The sequence below is a fragment of the Acyrthosiphon pisum genome, chromosome A1 (genome assembly GCF_005508785.2).
Source record: "Acyrthosiphon pisum isolate AL4f chromosome A1, pea_aphid_22Mar2018_4r6ur, whole genome shotgun sequence".
NCBI classification, from domain to species: Eukaryota; Metazoa; Arthropoda; class Insecta; order Hemiptera; family Aphididae; genus Acyrthosiphon; species Acyrthosiphon pisum.
In genome coordinates, this window is record NC_042494.1 from 130,395,354 (window position 1) to 130,411,960 (window position 16,607).

General features: G+C 29.4%; 5 protein-coding genes across 8 annotated transcripts in view; 2 read left to right on the plus strand and 3 right to left on the minus strand.

The window, feature by feature from the left end:
* LOC100164755 (protein fuzzy) overlaps positions 1-2,220 on the minus strand; it is a 5,125-nt gene extending 2,905 nt beyond the window's left edge. Inside the window, exons 1-3 of the mRNA XM_001951674.5 lie at positions 1,926-2,220; positions 1,379-1,500; positions 280-421 (exon numbers count right to left, since the gene is read on the minus strand). Of these exons, the coding sequence (XP_001951709.2) occupies positions 280-421; positions 1,379-1,500; positions 1,926-2,000 (339 nt within the window). The 5' untranslated portion in view covers positions 2,001-2,220. The remainder of the gene's footprint in view (positions 1-279; positions 422-1,378; positions 1,501-1,925) is intronic.
* A 211-nt stretch (positions 2,221-2,431) lies between these two features.
* LOC100163341 (ribosomal protein L10Ae-like) lies at positions 2,432-3,538 on the plus strand. Its single transcript, NM_001162096.2, is given in 4 exon segments — positions 2,432-2,491; positions 2,574-2,831; positions 2,992-3,240; positions 3,316-3,538. Coding segments are annotated over 3 exon segments (654 nt in total). The 5' UTR covers positions 2,432-2,491; positions 2,574-2,597; the 3' UTR covers positions 3,487-3,538.
* A 2,892-nt stretch (positions 3,539-6,430) lies between these two features.
* Positions 6,431-8,700, minus strand: LOC100161305 (suppressor of G2 allele of SKP1-like). The gene is given in 2 exon segments (NM_001162006.1): positions 6,431-7,274; positions 8,513-8,700. A coding segment is annotated over 1 exon segment (576 nt). The 5' UTR covers positions 7,267-7,274; positions 8,513-8,700; the 3' UTR covers positions 6,431-6,690.
* Positions 8,701-10,509: 1,809 nt separating this feature from the next.
* LOC100162668 (pre-mRNA-processing factor 39) lies at positions 10,510-14,412 on the plus strand. Of its 2 annotated transcripts, none has more exons than XM_001951688.5 (2): positions 10,510-10,819; positions 11,697-14,412. In XM_001951688.5, exon 2 carries the CDS (start codon positions 11,710-11,712, stop codon positions 14,236-14,238), a length of 2,529 nt encoding a protein of 842 aa, XP_001951723.1. In that variant the 5' UTR covers positions 10,510-10,819; positions 11,697-11,709; the 3' UTR covers positions 14,239-14,412. The 2 variants fall into 2 exon arrangements, with proteins under 2 accessions (XP_001951723.1, XP_016662217.1); XM_016806728.2 differs by lacking the exon at positions 10,510-10,819 and adding an exon at positions 10,854-10,958.
* Positions 14,260-16,607, minus strand: part of LOC100160638 (esterase FE4) — a 102,048-nt gene continuing 99,700 nt past the window's right edge. For all 3 annotated transcript variants that reach the window (XM_029488334.1, XM_008187651.3, XM_008187652.3), the window contains exons 8-11: positions 15,220-15,380; positions 14,905-15,070; positions 14,680-14,812; positions 14,260-14,587 (exon numbers count right to left, since the gene is read on the minus strand). In XM_029488334.1, the coding sequence (XP_029344194.1) occupies positions 14,413-14,587; positions 14,680-14,812; positions 14,905-15,070; positions 15,220-15,380 (635 nt within the window). In that variant the 3' untranslated portion in view covers positions 14,260-14,412. The remainder of the gene's footprint in view (positions 14,588-14,679; positions 14,813-14,904; positions 15,071-15,219; positions 15,381-16,607) is intronic.

The following is a 16,607-nucleotide window of genomic DNA, read 5'->3' on the forward strand; positions in this document are numbered from 1 at the left end:
GTGAGATCATTTACTGCCTTTTGGCTTAGTACATGGTGGATACTGCCTTTTTGCTTAGTAAACTCCATACTTTTTAGAAAACCGTATATGCATTTCCCTGTTTATCTCGTAAATAATGGCTCATACGATGATTTTGCTTATCACATGAAAAAATTTAAATTAAATTTAGAAAATTACAGCATAAAAAAACCTGTTTTTCAATTTTTGGCGTATATGGCCATTAGGCTTAGTAGGGCAGTATAAGAGTTAATACATTTAAGTTGGAGATTTGGAGCATACTTTTATTTCCCGTTTTATTCTATCTGCATTTTTATTATATATGTTTTCATCTCCAATAATCATTTTTATTAAAGTCGATATCAGTTCTAATCCAGTTTTTATTGTAGAATCGTTCAAATCACCAATTCCTGCCATAATTAGACTACAAACATGAAACATTTGATAAAGATAAACAAAAAATTCTGACAAAACTTATTAGTTATAAAAGGGCTTAGATTTTAAAGCAAATGCTTCTTTTAATATATATAAGATAGAAATCTAATTTTTATACATATATTTGTTTCACGTAATTCTGATTCCAAATAAACAATTTTATTTTTGCTTTTTCAGTTATTCTAGCTGTGGTATTTAAAGTGAGAGTTTTATTTAATATTAAGAAATATGAAAACCCGGAATGCGGACTAAATGGTTATATTGGATTATTATAGTTTTGGTTATCGGCTTGATTTTATATCTATGTATAATATAAATATAGATTTTATTGTAGATTATCGATCTACAGACAGGTCGACAGCTTATTGGCTATTGTATATAGCCTGTAGAATCTACGTTCAGTATTCGTATAACATTGTTATCGACTAGTTCAACCTTAAAGTTTTATAGTGTTGTAATTTAAAAAAATGTCAAAAGTTAAAACAAATACATTTTTAAAAAAAATTAGAGTTAAAATTTGGTGAAGAATCATGTCAAAATTTTGAACAATTTTATATTATACTATTTATGAAATGAAATATAATGTACAACACCATGTATGGAGAGAAAAACATAAGCAAGCTGATAAAAGACACAAAAATCTTGCCAAATGAATGGCAGTGAATTCATTTTTTTATATAATTTAATTTTTCAATTTTTTTATTCAGTTTTATAACTAATTCATATTAATTTTTGGTCATGTTTTTTTTGTTATTTATTATGCTTTAAAATCCGAGCTTTGTTATATACTTATAATATAGACTATAGTTATATAAAACACAATTTGTTGTATATAATATACTTGTAAATGTAATTTAACAAAATATCTACAAATGTCAAATACATAATGTTATAGAATTTATTACAATAAAGTTTATAATATAAATTATAATCATTAATCACATACCTATCTCCAATGGCATGCCAAATAAAAGAATGTTTATCTGTATGAATAGTTTTAAATTGGACATTTTGTACATCTGCAAATGTTATAACAGCATTCAATGTTGCAAATGTAGTAAATGGTACCTGAAACATATTATTGTAAACCGAGTGACTTCAAACACACTACTCAATATTTTAACTTTATTACAGGCAATATATTTTAATAAATACTGATGAGTTTAGGTACGAAAAAATTGATGAACAGACTATTGTTACATGTAATCAAATAAAATGTAGCTATTATAAGTTTAAAATTAAAAAAATCTTTTATGTACCAACTGAAAGAAAAAGATTTAAGTCATATATTTTAGTAAATATATCTGCGACGAACAAGTTATGTTTATGTTTATTTTTATTTTTAGTCACCAAATAGTACTTAGAACAATGTAAATGTGTTATTCAAATGCCAATTTTTTATTGTTTTTTGCGATAATTTGACAAATTATCAACATAAGAAAATAGAACAGAATACAACGGACGAATGATGATTGTCATATTAAATCACTTACTGAATCCATTTTACTAATTTTTCGGTAAAATACGGGAATTCCACCGTTCACAGTAGTGCATACCACATCGAACATAATTGTAAGAATGATATTATTATTTCTACGGTTTATATTATGTATTATGTACCGTTTAGCACACAAGAAATGCGATTATAAAATATGGGTGAACGTTTCCCTTCTATTAGTTTAAGATTTAGATTTTCGGCGACTTGAATTTATTCGAAAATTCATATTTATATTTTAAAATGTTTTCGTATTATTTCATTGAATTTGAATTTTTCAAATACTTGTTTAATGTTTATTGTTTAATAATTCTTATCACTTATCACTTATCACTATCATTATCATTTATCAGTTGATCTATTTGGGCATATTTGGGAGTGCACTTTCCACAACGACCGCGGTAGACAATTATTATAACCACGGTCCAGGTACAGTGTATACCATGTTACCAAACTGAGCGCTGTGACTTGGTAGATGGCCGAATCAAATTGAGTTGATACACTATAACCTAAAAATTCTTTTCAGAAGTGTTTCGCGTTCATTTTCTCACTCGTGTCTTTTGGGTAAGTACTTCCGACATTTTTTTTTAAAAGTTGTTTCCTGGTCTCCACGTTTTCAATAATTGTTATTGAATTTTTTTCACAGTGAACGTAAGTACACAAACACAACATGTCGTCGAAAGTATCGAAGGATACGCTGTACGAGGCCGTCAACGAGGTGTTGAGCCAGGCCAAGATACACAAGAAAAGATTCTTGCAAACAGTCGAATTGCAAATTGGTCTCAAGAACTACGACCCCCAAAAAGACAAGCGTTTCTCCGGCACCATCAAACTGAAGCACATCCCTAGGCCAAAGATGAAGGTGTGCATTCTTGGTGACCAGCAGCATTGCGACGAAGCCGAGGTAAACGCTTTATTTTGCCTGCTACATTTAACCGGTTATCGTTAAGACATTAATACATTAATATTGTCGTTCGCTATTGTAACCGACAAAACCCGCAAATCGAGTCGAAATGCGGTGCGTTTTGAAATGTTGTTAAATATGTTAGGTATGTGTGTTGTAGGTAAACAAGGTACCGTTCATGGACGTTGAAGCCTTGAAGAAGCTCAACAAGAACAAGAAGTTGGTGAAGAAATTGGCTAAACGATACGATGCATTCTTAGCCAGCGAAGCTCTTATTAAACAAATCCCACGTTTATTAGGACCCGGTTTAAACAAAGCGGGCAAGTTTCCTGGTCTTTTGTCCCATCAAGAATCGATGAACATGAAAATCGATGAAGTTAAAGCCACCATTAAATTCCAAATGAAAAAGGTATTTAATTCCTGTTTGCTTGCACATTTTTTCTCTGATGATTTTGTTGATTAATTGTGTAAAATTGATTTTTAGGTATTGTGTCTGTGTGTTGCTGTTGGTCATGTTGACATGAAATCCGATGAATTGGCTCACAACATTCATCTTTCTATCAATTTCTTAGTTTCGTTGTTGAAGAAACATTGGCAAAACGTTAAATCACTACACATCAAGTCAACGATGGGAGCCCCACAACGTTTGTACTAATGTGTAATTCGATTTTTAATTTTTTAAATAAAGACCACATTAATTTCAAAGTTGAAATAATCTTTCTGTTCAATTTATTTCTACTTACTTTTAGTTTTCTTTTCATGAATAACAACTAAGTTAAACAATAATTAGTTTGTTATTATCTTAGTTTCCTACTTGGTATTTATGTAAATCTAAAACTGTCAACAGTGTAATGAATCAACAGCATAACTCCAGTTTATTAGAATCAAATTGATACAATTTTTTTAAATTTAATTTAACCAACTGTTGGTATTCTTAACTTGGTTGAAACATCAAACCATTGATTATTATTTAATAAAATAATAATTTGTTAATAGTCAGTCAATGTGTAAAAATGAGATCATCTTAGTGACTTAGTCAATGTTATAGATTGTAAACTTATTGTTTATACATTAAATACAACAATTTAACATTAAAAAAAGTAAATTTTAAATAACAATATTTTTCTAATAAGTTTTTATTAGATGTATTGAGAGTATTGGCATCTTATCTATCATATTTTATAAAATCTTATACAGTGAAATTTTCTGTATTATGAAGTCTCGTGGGCTAAAAAAAATCTTTAAATAAATCACAATCTCATTTTGATGATTGGGTTGGTTCTGAAAATTATTTTATTAAATGAAAGTTTTAATGTATTATATTTATTTTTTTATATTAAATTCATATATAATATTTTTATCTTATATTTACATACATGAATTAATGAAGAATAATTATGTAAATGTTGAACAAAATATTCAAATATTAAATTTGTTTTAGATGTACTGATTAAATATCCCCAAAAGATAATCCATACATATTTTGTTACGGGGGTGATATCTGTATCATTAAGGTAATTCCATTCCCACTCGTACAATATACCAAATTTGCTAATAGTAGAACGAATTATGTGCTGTTGATCTTAATATTAAATAGAATTGACCTATTTTAAAACTTAAAAGTATTATCTTATAGGTTATCTTTATCTAGTATTATTAGTTTTTTGGGGTTTCTTAATTTAACTTTTTATCTAGATCAATAATATGAAGACGCCAAACCAACATTTGTAGTCTCAATCTTACAGACTTACAAGTTACCACATTTTACCATGAATTAAGAGCATGTTTTTATTACTATACCAGTCAAAAATTAAATAGCATTTTCAGGTTCAAGTTAAGAAACATAGTTTGATTGAATAATATTTGTGATACAGGGCCGCAGGGGAATGGCAATTATACAGATAGTCAGTACCGGATTTAGAGGAAGGGGGCCCTAATCATAGAGGGGTACAAATTTCAAAGTTTTAACTCATATACCATAGGGGCGCTAATATTATGTTGTGCACCGGTTTACATTATTTGTAGACCGTGTACTGCAGATAGTTGACTGGTGGTGATGACAAATTGGTATTGCCTGCCTTGATTATGTTACCTACTTAACTTGAACAGATTATACTCTATTAATCTATAGTTGATTAGGTTAACAAAAACAATATATACAATTTAAATTAAAATACTTCAATTGTATGTGAAATTTAGAATTGAAAAAATATAAAATTTAATTTAAGAGGATGCTACCCATGGATTTGTGGTCTCCGTCTTACACACATACGACATAGCAAATTTTCGTTCACTAGTTTCAATAGTGAGCTGTTAGTTTTGATATTAGAGTGAATTGACCTATCATTAATTTTCTATATAATAACATTATCTGTGCTTAAGCATTGGCTTTTATTCGATATTTTAATTTTCAAGCGAGATATGAGCATTTAAAATTTTTGATACTTCACATACCCATAACTTGCTTGAAAATAAAAATTTTGAAAAAATCGGCAACGGTTTAAGCACAGATAATGTTCTTACCTAAAAAGTTTTAAAATAGGTCAATTCACTCTAGTATCGAAACTAACAGCACACTATTGAAACTTGTGAACGACAATTTGCCATGTCGTGCGTATGTAAGACGGAGACAACAAATGTATGGGTAGCGTCCTCTTAATAAACTTATTTGCCTAAAAAAAATTATGAATAATTTTTGAATTTTTGAAAAAAAAAAAATTGAATATTATGTTATTTAATCAGAATATCCATACTTATGACTGTAAAAATAAATGTGTATAAATATATTGATTTTCCAAGGAGATACTAAGGGCTATACGGGACTTCTGGGACACTATATTATTTATGTCATATTACTATATTAGTCTTTAATACTTTTTAACTGAATGAACTTAAAAGTGTATTTTAACAATTTGTTAAATATTGGGATAGAATCCAAGGATCATTCATGAGATACGTTCCAGTTAGTAACCAACTTTTTTTTTTGGAATTTTTGATCATTAAAGATGTTATTAATCATAATATATCTATGTATTTTTAGTGTTTTTTAACTCACATTCTTCAAAAATTTCTTGATTATCATTTATTTAAACTTTTAAAGTTTAAACTATATTTAATTCTAATTTGTCTAAAAAATGTGCGAAGTATTAGAAAATAATTTAAATTGAATGAGATTAAAATATTATGTTAGTCACTGGTTCTTCCCAAAAATGTATCATCATTGTTGAAATACATTTTAAAACCAAGAAATATAAATAAACTTTTTCATAAAAAATATTATTTTACCGTCAATTTTATTTTATTATTTAATGTAAAAATATGATTTATAAAATTTAATACAAAAAAGTATCACTAACTTAGGTACTTGTATGGCTTTTAACATTTTTAGATCAATTTTTAATCCTTTTTGATAACTGGATTACTGCACATAATATTTCCACAGAAATACTCACTTTATCTGATAGTTGAAGTGTTTAACTATGTTAGACGTTAGTGTTCGTACAAATTTAGCGTTAACTTTATTAGGAATGGTATGAATTTTTCAATAAGGTATTTAATTGTATAGGATCATACTAGCATACAAAAGTAACAAATATCTTGAATTCTCATCTATGTTTAATTCCAAATAATTTGTTTAAGAAAAAAAAAAGACTATAAAGACTAATATGATCAATTTAAAAAATGAATAAATTAAAACATGATTTGTTCACATAATCACATGAAAACGTAATATTATAATGTGTATATAATACAACAAAGATCTGAAAAGGTATGTATAGTTAAAAAAATCATTTTTTTATTATATAATTTTCAGAGAAAGTCAAACACTTAATTAACATAATAGTATGTACAGTTTTGTTTATTCGTCCCATTTCTTCCACTCCATCCCTTCCGGAGGTTTAATATCTACTTTATCCTTGCCGACATCTTTCCAGTTTGTACTTAGAACGGTGCCCCCGGATTCCATAAATGATTTGTTCATAGCCTTGCGCACTTCGTCCGAACCGTCCGAATATATTTTCTTGAACAGAGTATTAACATCGTTATCATCTTCTTCTTTTGTCATATCTTTGATAACCTTATCCCAATTGCGGGGCTGGATAGTCGAGGAGGGCTTAGTTGTTTTTACTACAGTTTTCTCTAGTACGTCCCACATTCCCTCTTCAACCTTTGCAAGGCGTATCTCCAATTTTGACGAGAGAACTCTAAAGGTACTAAAATTGGGTGCAATATGTCTGCTAAGTTTTAAATGTAAAGTATAGGGTTGACCAGTGGCAAATTTGGCTTGAATGGTTACTTCATCTTTGTCAAATTTTACGCAACAGTCTTCTTTTGATGTATGTTTACCCAAAATGCTAACAATCACTTGAGACTCTGATTGGTACCAATCTTTTTTGATGACAACTTTATTTTCTTCACCCACACAAGAAGCCATCGTAAATACTAAAATCAAAATAAATAAGTAATTAACAATTATTATTTTTTACACGATAAAATTATTTGATTAAATAACATAATACCTCCATTGTTTATAGAATAGACTATTCTATCCTATAATCAATGATACTACTAAATTATAGTCAGAGGACCCACTTGAAAAAACTATAAGCTTTAATCAAAATGATTGCAAATCTATTCCAATAAAATCAATGAGATATGTATATAGGTGTTAAAATATCAGTTAGAAACATTAAACTGATTTATATAAATTTATTAACGATGGCATAGTATTATTTCGATTAGGGAAAAAAAAAATACAATTAATATACCTATTGTGAATCACAAATCAGATTTGTTATAGTGGGAGATCAGTAACAAAAATGTTCCGTCATACAAATCTAAATATAGTAAAAACTCTTTCCGTATTTTACTCATTAGTCATTGTGATTAGGTACATTATTCAAGTTATTAGGCCAGTGGCGCCGAAGTTTTTAAAATGTGGTCGGGCAATTTTAAAACTTCCCGGCCTCAATATCTTAATTATTTAATATAGAGGTACCCTAATATACATTTATTCATAATCACGGTTTAAATATACTCATGCTCATATTAAAGTTGTGAAGTAAATAAAATATGGCCTACCGGCCACATTTTTTAAAAAGGAGGTCGGGCCACGGCCCGACGTCACCATGGACTTCGGCGCCACTGTATTAGGCTATGTTCATAAGAATTAAGAATTATAATGGATATTATTTTTTTCAGAAGCTATTTTTCATATTTTATGAAAGTTGTCAATACCTATTTAATTAAATTAATAATTTAATTTTTTTGTTACTTATAATTATAAACAGAAGTTTTAACTATATTAATATATGGGTGTAAGATGGAGAAAAATATATACTGGTATGCTCTCTTAAGGTTTTTACAAAAAAAAAACTTATTTATTTCTATGACATGAAGTATAATAGGTACTTGAAGTACATTTTTTTTTGAAAATTTCTTAAAATTTCTTTTTATGATTAATGCAATAGGTACCCTGGATATAAATTAACTGTATATGTATTGGTGGAGGATTGAATTTTTTATTTTAGTTAATAATAATAATACTAAATACCCACTTATCACACGTGTCTTTTGAACTAATTATAACTATAAAATTGGGTTTTTGAAGTCATTCATCGTATTATATACGTGTAAGTCATACGGGTAAATATATTTATAGGTAATAATTGAATTCTTACAATATTAAGTACGTAGTTTAATCAAATACAACGGGAGCAGCTTTTTCTTCGGCCGCTACTGATTATTAATGCGATGATTAGAAAAGGAAAAACTAAAATCACAGCCTTAGTACTTAGTCGTAATAATATATTTACATTTATTGACTTAAATTAAAGTAACAAACAAGAACGAACAACACTACAGCGATTGTACATGGATATTGGAAACTTCTAGAACACAACGAATATAATATAAACAAATATGTGAGATAACAGCTAAAGTTACCGTGATAACAAGTTTGAACTTGTATAAAAATATTATGCTTTACCATATCATAGAACAATATGTTATAGACCATATGTTCCGTGGTTCTACCGCCGATTAAATAAATAATAAGGCAACTAAATATTATTGCTGAATAGTATATATTATGGTAGCTGCGCCAGTTAGGGGGGATGCTTGGGGGCTATTTTATAACTTAATATTTAAGTATATTTAACAAAATGTTAAGTTTCCTTGGTTTTTGGACATCAAGAAAAAAAGTCTACTACAGTATTTTGACGAAAATTGTGTTGGAGGTACAGTGTGGAAAGTTAGAAAAAACAGTTAGAAAACAAACAGAAAATCCCATTGAATAAAGGCATTTCATTTTTCCCGAATTTTCCGGGCAACTTTTTAAGTTTTTCTTTCCATAAACCGCTCATTTAGAATATTACCAGTTTTACCACTATAAAAATAATATTTGCCAAATCGGTCTTGCCGTTATTTTGGTTGTACGTAAAATGCTTTTAAAATAAACTCTCGTATTTATTTTGTTTTAAGAAATAATTTCTTCATTTGAGGCTATAAATAGGTCGATTTTTTTATAGTCTGTGGTTTTACTTTTTAGTGTACCTCACTACCTCAGTTCACCGGAAATTGGTTTCGGTATACCTACTTCACTTTGTGAAATAATTCGACTTAGATGAGCAACCTAGTGTCACGGATTGGTTTTAGAACGTACTACGTAAGTATCTATACTTTTTGACTTTGTTAACTGTAAAAAAAGTTAGGTTAGACTAACCGTCTTTATAGTAACTACTTTCTTAACTTTTCTGAAATCTCTAAGAACAATATTTGAGAATTTTGTAAAAATCAGTCACATAGTTGTTGAATATTTATTTTAACTCTTTTTATACTCAATACTTTACATTAATTATTAAACCAAAATTGTACATAATATTTAATAATTATTATATATTTTCAAATCTGCAATAACCACCCCAAAAATGGGCCAGGCCGCCAGGGATGCACTTGTGTCAATGACACGCACAATGTGGTGAATAATCTTGTGTAATTGAAAATGATAATATAAAGTAGACAGATTTTTGATTTTAATTGAAATTTCCCTAAACGCCCTAAATTGCAAGTTGTAAGTAGCAGTAGCAGCTCTACAACAACTGTCTCTACGACTTTGTCCTACTTCACGACTTTACCCGAAATTATAAACGTATTACGCTATGTCCTAGCTGGTTTGCAAGCATGCGGGGAAAAACAAAATAGCTTGTATTTCGCCGCATGCGGGCAACGCATTGCGTGCAGAACAGCATGATCCATGATATAAACAACATGGTATGATCGTAACTTTTTGACGGTCAGATCCTTCGGTAAGCACGTGACGTAGCATAGTGTATAGTAATAATAATTTAATGACAATATGATAACACGGGTAAGCAAGTGACGTATTGCGCGAGCTTGGACCAATTCTGGACTTTTGCGATCATACCATGTTGTTTATATCATGGCATGATCAGTATATAAAACGCACGCACTCGCCCGCACTAGCTAGGACATAGGGCCAGTTGCACCGTCTACGGTTAAGCTTATTTATTTATTCAAAATGTTGGTACCGTCGTCGTGGTCTGCTACGCCCGAAACGACAAAACGTCACAATAACAATAATAATAATAATAATAATAATAATTTTTTAAAACCATGATTAAAGATATAATATAAAACATAATATTTCACATATTTATTTACTGATAACGGCCGACAGCATTATAGTTTACGATACCGTTCACAAATCACAATTCACAATAAATATCGTTCTTAGCGTCCTCCGCAGACCGTACTCTGTTGTGTTGTTCTGTGTCCGTACTCAGTGTTAATAGGTACTACGATTTAATATATTTTTACATTTATATATTTTATTATTTCGTGTCCGAAGCATAATATCTAACGTTGTTCCGGCTTGTGTCGAACACACAATCTCTTATCGCATCGATTCGGCGTTCGCGTTTACAATGAGAACGTATTAGATTTATTTACCAAAACTAAAATTCGAGGTAACTACTTAGTTATAATAATATATTAATATTACTTTCATATCGAACGTTGTTGAGTACAAATAAATTGTACATTAAAAATGTCATTGCATCGAGCAGTAAACATTTTCTATAATGTTTGTAGTAAAGATTATCCAAGGTGATTTAGATAATATACATGCATGTACCTAGATATTAATTGTGATCTAATTATCTTAATTACATACCTAAGTATTACTTGCTTTCCCAAAACCAGCACAAGCTTTAGAGTTGATCAACTTGATTGATGATTGGTCGTGAAATTGAGAAATTATATCTGTCTTAACTGTGTTTCATTTTCCATTTTAGCTACAGTGGCCATTGGAACCTTGGTATTTTGAAGTCTCAAGGAATCAAAAAAAATTAGATATATAAAAATGTTGAGTTACTGAGGCAATTAAAAATATGCAAATGAATGATCGGGACGGAAAAAAATTTTGATAAACAGAAACTTTGAGATACCGAGGTTCCACTGTATTAGGTATATAGGTATTAGGTATATTGTGTACCTATCTAAATGTTTAATATAAGTGAATAATTCAATAATCACATTTTGAAATTGATATACTTATTAGTGAAAGTGTTATGTTATGATAAAAGATAATAACTAATTTTACATACCTATTTATTAACCCATTAGTGCCTGGAATTTGTTTATTTACAATTTTAAACAACATTTTGTTGAAAACATAATATGTTTTATCTTAAAAATTATTGTAAAAAATCTATGTTGCCATATGGCAACGCACGGCGTTAATGGGTTAATATGATGAGTACCTATATTGTGTAGTTTAATATTGAGTTTAATGTGTTCTATTAAACACTACAAAATAACTTAATTTTTTTTATGTATTTTCAGAATATTTTGAATCATGGCTGACCAGGATGAAACAGTGTTAAAAACTGAAAAGTCTAAAGAAAACGGTAAAATGAATGATAGTGTTCCAGAACTAGACGATACTGAACCACCAAAGGTTATAATAACTGCTCCTCCGACAATGTCTATAAAAATGATTAGTAATAAATTACAAAAGCCAAGTGATGAGTCAGATAACAAAGACTCAGATGATTGTCAGATCATCTTACCCAAGACTGAAATTATTGATATTACTGATGATATTTGCGATAAAGACGAAACATCAGAAGAAACTAATGAAATTGGTAAAGTTGTAGATAATAATGATGATATTAAAGATGCACAAACAATTATAACTCTAAAAGAGGAGCCCAAACAACCTGAAACAGAAGTGATATCAGAAGATGAAATGCCAGTTGACAATATGCCCGTTGACACTGAAGCTGTATCTGAAGATGAATTGCCACCAACCACTTTAGCTGACCAAACTGAAATAGTATCCGATGAAGAGCTGCCTAGTGAAAATGGCACAGCCAAAACAAAAAGATGTAAAATTCCCGAGGAGAAAGAAGATGATCATGAATCACAGCCTGTGAAAAAAGTTAAGACTGAAGAAGTCAAACCAATTACTGAACTAGATAAGTTTTGGCAAGCTGTCAAAGACGACCCATCAGACTTCGCTGGATGGACATATCTGTTACAATATGTTGATCAAGAGAATAATGTTGAAAACGCAAGAGAAGCTTATAATAAATTTTTGGAACTGTATCCATACTGTTACGGTTATTGGAGGAAATTTGCTGATTTTGAGAAAAGAAACAACAACAAAGAGGAGTGTGAAGAAGTCTTTCAACGTGGTCTAAGTGCCATACCACTGAGTGTTGACTTATGGATTCATTATATGACATATCTAAAAACGCAGCATTCCGATAATGTGGATCGTATCCGTAGCAAGTTTGAAAAAGGCTTAGAAACGTGCGGACTTGAGTATCGTTCAGATCGGTTATGGGATCATTACATTAAGTGGGAAATTGAACAGAATAAGTTAGTCAATGCTTTTAACATATATAGTCGTCTTCTTGCTACACAGACATTGGGCTATTTGCAACATTTTGAAAATTTTAAAGAGTTTGTGAACAAGAACTCACCTGATAAGATTTTAAATGCTAAGGAATATCTTGAATTAAGACAGCAAGTAGCGGAAAGAATGAGGCTGAACGGAAATGAAGAAATGTTGGCCGATGATTCTGCACCTCCAGGAGAAGAAGAAAACACTTTTTTATCTGATGTGTCAGAAAAAGAATTGGCATTATTAAAAGAAAATATTATTGAATCAAAACAAAAAATTAATAAGGAAACTGGTAAAGAAATAGCTAAGCGTCAAACATTCGAAGAAGGTATCAAGAGACCCTATTTCCATGTAAAACCTTTAGAAAAATGTCAAATAGACAATTGGAAAAATTATATCGCATTAGAGAAGGAAGCTGGTGACCATCAACGCATTGTTGTTCTGTATGAAAGATGTCTAATACCGTGTGCTTTGTATGAAGATTTTTGGTTGAGTTATTTGGACTATTTAGAATCATTAGATTTTGATGTAAGCGATTTATTAAAAAGTTTATTTTTACGTGCCTGTTTGGTTCACCATCGAAAGTCACCAGAATTACATTTGAAATGGTCAGCTTTTGAAGAAAGCAAAGGTAACTTGGACAAAGCCGCCGAAATTCTGAAAAACCTTGACGACGCTGTTCCACATATGTTGCAAATTATTTACAGGCGTATAAATTTGGAGAAACGTAGAGACCAATTAGATAGAGTATGTGAATTGTATGAACATTATATAAATACTTCTCATACAAAGTTCCTTACCTCTAATATTGCTATAAAATATGCGCGTTTCCTTTGGAAGTGTGCAAGCAAAATCGACAAGGCTATCGAATTGATCGCAGAAATAATAAATAAAGATAAAGACAATATGCAAGACAATGCCAGGCTATTGTTGCAACTTGTTGAGCTTAAAATGAGTGTAGAGCCATTAAACGAAAAATCAGTTATCCAAATATTTGATGAAATATTATCAATGAGCAGTGTCAATTTAGAACAAAAAATATTGTTTTCTCAACGCAAATTGGAATTTATTGAGGATTATACTTGCGATTATACATCCTTGCGTAAAGCCACCAACGAGTTCAAGAGTTACTCAGAGTTGCTTGCCAAAGAGAAGAAAAAAGCGTTGGCTGCGGTCGAGGAAGAAAAATCTAGAATTGAAAAAGAAATGAAAGCAAAACAGGCACAAGAGATTGCAGCATCCTCGAATTCTCAGACAGCGACCACAAACTATCAGCCGTACAATTCAACCGGATATTACCCACAACAATATGCCACTGGATACAACCAGACTGCTTACCAACAGTACGCTCCTACTGGACAAGATTATTCGTATCAGTATCAAAATTGGAGCTACCCGCAAGCGACAAACTACAATCAGACTTGGGGATCATATAATTACGGTGGAACTGGAAGTGGTGGAAGCGGAGGATATTAATTACATAGTAAACATTCTAAGTCAGACAAACATGTTAACATTTTTTTTTATTTATAAATAAAACATATATGTATAATATATACAAAAAAAAAAACATCAATAGTATAAAAATTATGTCATAGAATAATAAGTACATTTATCTTTAATTACATATTTATAATTAAGTATCAAAAATCACAGTTTTTGTTTCAATCGAATTATTTCAAAAATATTTTCCCAAAAGTGTACACTGGAAGCATTTATTAGGCCATCGACCATGCACGTATTATCGCCGTCAATTGATAAATATTTGGGATTGTCCAAATTTGTATTATTCCACACAACGTTCGAATCTGATGAATTTGGATTTCTAAAAACAAACAAGTCAAACGTTTATAAAAAACTGTCAAAATGTATTCAATCATAAATTTGATGACAGACTTCATTAATTTTTTAACATACCCAGTTTTTGCAAAATTGCACCACAGCTTACTCATTGTTTTGCACATTCTGAATTCTGGTGTATTGGCTTTGGGCAAGAATCCAAACAATTGTCCATAAAATAAATAATTTAATTCGTCTGCGTGGCATGCACCTATGAATTTTATTATTTTATTAATGTTAAATTTAGTTAAATAGAGGCTAATAAATTCACACAAAAATCAAAAATAAATAATCGAACCTTACCTTTTAACGAATGAAATATTGGCCGTGTAGCGAATAGGAGTTTTTTGCAAGCATTGAGCTCTCCATCAAATTTGAACTCATAGTTGTAAATTGGCTGTCCATCTTTTTTAAGTAAGCTGTTAAAACCACGATAAAAGTCTTTGGTAAAAAATACATCACTAAACAACTGTAAAAATGTATAATTACTTTCATTAGTATGTAACACATCAAAATATCACATGGAATCTAATGAAACTACACAAACATTTTTATAGGTTCATCCATAAAAAACTGGTATTCCAATAGAAAATATTTTTACATGTAAAGCATACTTACACGACATGTATTTTCCAATTGAGTTATATCACTTGATTGCTCGTGTTCGCTGAAATAAAAGTTCTTTACTTTTTGAATGATTTCTTCAGAATAATCAGTTTCAAATAATTTTCTAATCTCTTCTAATTTATGATAGTCAAATAATTTTCCTAATTTGTGTTCTGAAAATAAAAACATAATAATTATTAATTATGTTCAATAAAAATTCACATTTTTATTTAAATGGCCATAAAAAATAAACTTTATAACTTCATTGGTCAGTATATAAACAGAAATGCATAATATTGATTTAATATGTAGAACGAAAAACTACAGCGACAGGGCTATCTTGTCGTATGCGCTCTACCCTAGATTGCGGTCTACCTGCGAAAATATCGTTTTTGTTTAACGTTTTTAAACGTTTTTGATTATTACGTTTTTAAAAACTATTTTTCTATATTGTTTTTGAAAAACGTTTTTGATAATAATATTTTTTTTTTATATTATATTCTTATAACTTATAATTTTTAACTTATTAAGTTATAATAGTAACACGCAATATAGAAATGCACTTAAAAGTTGAAAATTAAAATTAATTATCATATATATATAAAAAAAAACAATATTATCAAAAACATTTTTTGGAAACAATAAGAAAATAATTTTTTTAAAAACGTTAGTCAAAAACAATATATATTATATACAGAATATAACTTTTAACTTTTAAGTTATAATAGTAACGCGCAATATAGAAATGCACTTAAAAGTTAAAAATTAAAATTAATTATTCATAATATTTAAATTTTAAATCAAAATTATAATTGATATAAAAATTAGAAAATTCAAAATTTCTGATTTTAAGTTAGTGTTTTCAAAGTTAAAGATTAAAAAGTAAAAATAAATGAAATTTTTTTCGGTTTTTAGGATATTTTGTTATCGTTTTTCAGTTGTTTTTTGTTTTTTCCCGTTAAAATCTAAATATAATTGTAGAGTGGCAAGACACGGTAGAGCGCATACGACAAGATAGCCCAGCGACAGCAATTATTTTCTTTGATATTTTGTCCCTCCTTGCACTTTCATTAAAATTTATGAAAAACTAAAGGTATGAAATAGTATTTATAATTGTTTTCTAAAAAAAAAATATATAAATATAAATCTATTTTGATTATTAAGCAAATTTTTACTTATTCGAAAAAACAGAATAGTTTATATTTTCCTTGAATATTAACTGTCCAATTAATGGTTCACTAAAAATTAATAGACCAATCATGGGCCACTAAATAATGTTTAAGGGACCATAATCTCAATATTGATTCATTAAATGTTTATTGATTGTGTAATGTGTATGCAACATGTCAACATGACATACAAATATTTAGTGACTAAATATTATAATTGTACTGGGTGAT

Bases quoted from the DNA above. Each gene is read 5' to 3' on its own strand.
- LOC100162668 (XM_001951688.5), top strand. From the start codon at position 11,710: ATGGCTGACCAGGATGAAACAGTGTTAAAAACTGAAAAGTCTAAAGAA.